A 6000-nucleotide genomic window follows, 5' to 3' on the forward strand; every position below is an offset into this window, starting at 1 on the left:
AAAAATAAGGAATGACTTCCGCTCTTCAACTTCTTCAACATTTATTCAGCAAATAGGCCACAAGGGCATTTTTATACGTCAACATTGAATTTACATACAAGCAAAAATAATAACAATACATTAACCATTTTATAAATTACAACTATATGTATATGGTCTCTTAATGTCGAATTATATAAAAAAACTTTAATAATGATATAAAAAAGCCCGCAGGGCAGCTTGTGGAGTAACGACCCCACGGACCCGAGTGCTCCCGAGAGTCGGTCAGGGTCTCCATCTCCAGCTCTTTCTTTTTATGTTCATTTCTTGGTAAGCTATAAAAATGATTTAATTATTAAATTAAGATAATTTAGTTGGTTTGAAGCGGGGTAGCATGATAAAATAAGAAAATATAAATAGGCAATCATAATATGTCGATATCAAAGTCGATAAATAAAGTACAACCCTAGCTGAAATGTTTACATTATTTAAGCGTAAAAATATAGTTAAATAAATCCAATCACTTCATGATCTATAACTGCACAGAAGAACCTTGCTATTTATAATGTGAAACATCCTTAAATTTCCCAGGAACATTAACAATAACCAATATTTTTCATGTAAATTATAGCGTACCTGTGTATGGTTAAAGATGGCTGATTTGGTGGTTTTCTTATGCCGCACCCTAATGGGTGGATTTCAAAATCCTGCGAAAACTTATGGTTCGGTCTTTATAAAAAAAACTAGTAGGTTGTGCGAGTTGCAACTTTTTTATATGTTTTTAAGAACTATTATCTTCATGTTCCTTCAATTACCATCTCCAATAACTTAATAGTTTTTTTTATATAAAATGTTTTATGTGTCTAAAATCATCACCGTCTACCGGAAAAATCTGAACCTTATTGTTTGCAGTGAAAATTATAGCATACCTATCGTACGATTGCGATTGTCGTTGTTTAACACATGGGAAAATATGCAATAATTCCTTCACCGAGAAAGTACATTTAAAAATATTTAAAATTTTGTCACGAATATTCGTCAACACCGTCATGGTAATGTCAATATGAACTTATCTCCGTGTATGAACAACGAAATACCGCTAAAGGTCCTTGCCCTATTTTTCACTTTAATATAGAATGCCAAAAATGATTTCACTGTAAAGTCACATCATTGAATCGTGAGAAATATTACGAACAAATTTGTAAAACGTAGTTTGTCACAACAGAGCATCATCACCGTTATGCTTTGGTTTAAAAAAGTTACAAATGATATATTAGAAATAATTGTTGAAATGAATGGCAAACTACATGAAGTTTATTGTGTAGCATAGACATTAACTACTATTATTCGTATTCTAGAAATAAAAACAAGAAACTCTCAAATCGTCAACACCATACCCATCATCACCGGGAAAAAATGACGACCGGTGATGATTTCATGTGTATGGTGATGACGGTTCTCAGAAACTTTTCTAGTTATTTTGCTATAATTCATTATGAAATTAAGCTGTATGTTTGAAAAACGTTCTCTATGTCTTCTAACACTATATAATGTCTACCTTATAAATGTAGAATAAATGTAGAAGAAGATATGACTATTTTTTTCACACTAGAGGATGGTTAGTTTTAAATAACATTTTGACTGAAGTAGGCAAAATTTAGGTCACTTAGAACTTAGAACATACAAATGTTTATTTTTTATTATCTAATAATGTAAATCGTGCAACTTAGAGTCTGTAATTGCATGTTAGTCGTGTTAAAACAAAGTATTTAAACAAGCAACATATATTAAGTTTTAAGCGACCATAGGCTACGGTACTGGCTCACTATCGTAATGGCCTTATGTTTTTTGATAATATTATATTAATTGATGTATATAATTACAGCAATTAATAATTATACCATTGGGTAGTCACCGGACCCAATACCTAACATTTTGTAACTTATGACATGCATGACAAGTAGGGGTCTTGCAACTTATAAAACACTGATTATATATTAATGTTTAGCTATTAAACAATATATATATGGATTTAAATCATTATAGCTATTTTTAAAGTTAATTTATAAAACAACAAAAATACAAACTTATGCAATGAATCAAATTATCAAAAGAAAAGTAATATATCATAAAAAATTAAGCTCACTGGTAAGCCAGCAATTTTATAATATGATATAAATACCAAATTATGCAGTAGATAAAAGAAGATGCGGGTTTAAACTGATAATAAGAGTACAATATTGTTAATATGATTTAACGTTGAAAAAACCCAAAAAAATAAATGAATACATAAATTGCTTATTTTGGAATATAAATTATTTAAAATTATACAATAAAAATACTTGTTATATATTTATTTATATGAATAAAATGTATTTTTTATAATTTTCTAAAAATAATTTATGTAGCTAGTCTTATGTTCAAAAACATGTTATTTGTAATGTTTATTAAAGTTCTAAAGCCTTACAATTAAAAAAAGTTTTTGTTTTTTTAATACTTTTTTAATACATATATAAATTAGTTCCCAAATCGTCATTACCGTACATGCAGTGTCATTACCGTTTATTCGCTGGGTGCGAAGTAGGAGGTGGGGGAACCAAGAATCGATCGCAGCGCGCACCGTGGCCAAAAAAGGAACTTTCGGCAGACAGACTGTCACTTTTTACTAGCGAAATTTACGTATCCGTGCATTTGTGGTGAATTTTAAGTAAAAATAAATAAACATGCGTCACGAAACCTGCTGCGTAGTTAACTGCAAGAACAACGGCAAAAACAGTGATCACAAATTCTATAAATTTCCACAAGCAAGTTGGAAACGAGAACAACGAATGAAATGGATAATCGCTGTCAAGAGGAAAAAGTAAGTAAGCTAACCTATAAAGCAACATTTTTAATATTATACATATTTTGTATGTTGTAGGAAGTAGCACGTTACAATGGTTAAGTGACTATAATTTATTTGTTGTTTTATTTCAGTGCCGATGGATCGCCATGGTACCCAAAGCCACATGACAGGATTTGCAGTGCACACTTCATTGGAGGCGAAAAAGCTGATGAACAGAACAGTCCTAGTTACGTCCCAAGAATATTTCCTGCTACATACACCTCTGCAACGGTTAATGCAAATTTAGCCATGTCAAGATACCAACGATATATGGAACGCAGTAACAAGAAAGAAAGAAATACAGCAAATGTACCCAATATTGATTCAAGTACATTTGAAATAATAGAAAATACTCCTAGCACAAAAATTGATAAAGAATGCCAAATTGAAATATTTTCGAGTGTTGAAAATGAAGGAAAAACATTCATTTGTAATAGGTATATATATAGTGACAAAGAAATATGTGACTGTGAAGTTCAAACTGAAATATCAAGTAATTCGAAGATTATTAAGTATGACAAGAAGACGAAACACCAAGGATGTAATACTATTGAAAAGATTTACGCTCATCAAGCAACCATAACAGAGAATAAATATTTTACTGGGTTTCGATCAATTGGCGAAGATGAGGAACTCATTGATCTTGCCGGTGTTACCCTTGATAATTTTCGTTTTTTATTAAAACGAACAGTGGACAAACACAAATATATGGTTGCCAAAGAAGATAGACTTCTCATTTTTTTGATGAAAATGAAACTAGGTGTGACATTTTCAGCTCTGAGTGTCTTGTTTGGTGTACATCGAACAACAGTATCAAGAATATTTTATTTGTATCTTGAAGAATTAGCATCGGCAACATCTAATTTGATTTTTTGGCCCAGTAAAAGTGTTGTACAAAGAACAATGCCCGACTGCTTTCATCCAAATTACTCTAACACTCGAGTGATTATTGATTGCACAGAGTTTCAAATAGAAGTGCCATCTACAGTTGATAATCGTGTGTGGTGCTATTCACATTACAAAAAGGGTTTTACTGCAAAGGTGCTCATAGGTATTACACCAGGAGGCTTTATTTCATTTAAATCTAAAGTGGCCGGTGGGAGGAAAAGCGATTCGCAAATAACAGTTGAATCAGGATTGGTTGATCTTTTAGAAAATGGAGACATTGTTTTGGCTGACAAAGGATTTCCACAAATCAAAAAATTTTTAGATGAAAGTGGAAAAGAAATAGGACTTGTTATGCCACCTTTTCTAAAGAATAATATGAATTTTTCAAGAGATGAGACAGATGCTACTTACAGTATAGCTCGGGTCAGGATTCATGTAGAGAGGATAATGCAACGGCTGAGACTCTATCAAATATTAAATAAAATTCCTCAAAACTTGTTTTGCCATATTGATGATATTTTGCATATTTGCTGTGTATTAGTAAATTTGCAGTCCTCAATATTTTCTAACAAATAAACCCATGTATGTTTTTGGGATTGTTTTCTACATTTTCATAATGATGAAGGATAGAATTTAAATAAAAAATTTCATACCATAGTTTACTTTTATTTAATAACACAACAATAGCATAAACAGTAAATAAAATGTTTTATTATAAATATTGTGAACAATTAACATTACCTACCCTTATTAATTATATGTAACAAACACTAATAAATTATGAATGTTTAACCACATTAATCACCTAAAGCCCACTAGCACCATTCCACTAACCTGGGGTTAACCGGTTAAACCTGGAATTATCATGATTACCAGGACAATTTGACACTGGGTTAACGGTTTAACCGCTTAACCCCGGGTTATTGAGATGGTGCAAGTGGGCCTAAAGACCCGCTTTCACCATCCCACTGACCCGGGGTTAAGCCGCTAACCCAGTGTCAAATTGTACTGGTAACCATGGTAACTCCAGGTTTAAGCGGTTAACCCCAGGTTAGTGGGATGGTAAAAGTGGCCCTCCGTTTATAATTTTTCATAGATTAATTATGTTCTTACCAGTAAAACTACGCTTTGGCAGAATTTGTTTATTATTATTTTTATCGTTTAGTTCCTCATTACCAATCGACACATACAAACGTGGTAAATAATGATTAAAATAAAATTCTTCACTTTTCAAAATGGCATCTTTTATAAAATGTTCATCTCTATCTACTCTTACTGTGCAACTACCGTTTTCCACTGGAGAATAAACAAAAAGATCGCATATTGTCATACCAGTGAGATACATCTGTGTTTGTATTTGGGTGTAATATGAGTGTTTTTTCTTTAATTCTATGTTACCATTAACAAACTCCAGATATTGCACATTACAAAGTTTACTGACAAAATCTACAATAGCTTTTTTTTGGCAAGATATTGGACATTTAAATTCTACCAGCTTTGTAATACATCCATGGTGTATGACAACCCCGTCTATGCTTGTGCATAGCCAAGGCTGAATTTTACTCACAATTACTCCTACGGTTATCACACGACAGTTGTAAACCTTTTGGTATTGTTCTAGCGCATGACTTTCATTACGTTTACCATAATTAGTAGCCTCACAATCAATTAATTTCGGGAACAGCATATTTTGCACTAAACTATCAATTGATTTTGTTTTTCGCACTTTTATATGATGTACATTGATACTGGACGAGATTCTTAATCTCCTGGCAGTATACCACTCTTTGCACTTTGACTGTTCGATAGTTTTACAACATAAATCAATAATTTTCTCATCTTCCATCACAATATTTGCTTCATAAAACTCTTTTAGATTTTGGTTAATTTCTATCTTATCACTTTTATAAACTACAAACTCTTCTTTAAAAATACAAAAGTTATTGAAACATTCAATGCAATCTTCTATTTCAAAATTAATCTCAATCTGGTCAACTAAATTTTTAACAACTTCGGTAATGCATGCATCATTTTCTTCATTATTAAAACACAAAGCATGAGCTTCCATTATTAGCTTTAATGATGACTTTCCCTTCAATTCAGAAACATCTAATGGCAAAGGATCACACCTAATTTTCTTTGCCGGTGGATACATTTCATGAAAGTATTTCCCTTTTGAGTACTTTTCTTTGGCGAACTGTCTGGCACTAGGTCTACCCCATTGCTGCTCTTCACTGGTTTTCGAGAAG

The 6000-nt window shown here is 31.9% G+C and overlaps 1 protein-coding gene across 1 annotated transcript; it reads left to right on the top strand.

Moving 5' to 3' along the window:
* Positions 1-3028: 3028 nt before the first annotated feature.
* LOC134805000 (uncharacterized) lies at positions 3029-4700 on the top strand. Its single transcript, XM_063778287.1, has one exon. The coding sequence runs from the start codon at positions 3113-3115 to the stop codon at positions 4325-4327; it is 1215 nt and encodes a 404-aa protein (XP_063634357.1). The 5' UTR covers positions 3029-3112; the 3' UTR covers positions 4328-4700.
* Positions 4701-6000: the final 1300 nt, after the last annotated feature.

This window comes from Cydia splendana, chromosome Z, assembly GCF_910591565.1.
Source record: "Cydia splendana chromosome Z, ilCydSple1.2, whole genome shotgun sequence".
NCBI lineage: Eukaryota > Metazoa > Arthropoda > Insecta > Lepidoptera > Tortricidae > Cydia > Cydia splendana.

What these genes read in the sequence shown, in the direction of transcription:
- LOC134805000 (XM_063778287.1), top strand. Translation starts at nt 3,113, where the DNA reads ATGTCAAGATACCAACGATATATGGAACGCAGTAACAAGAAAGAAAGA.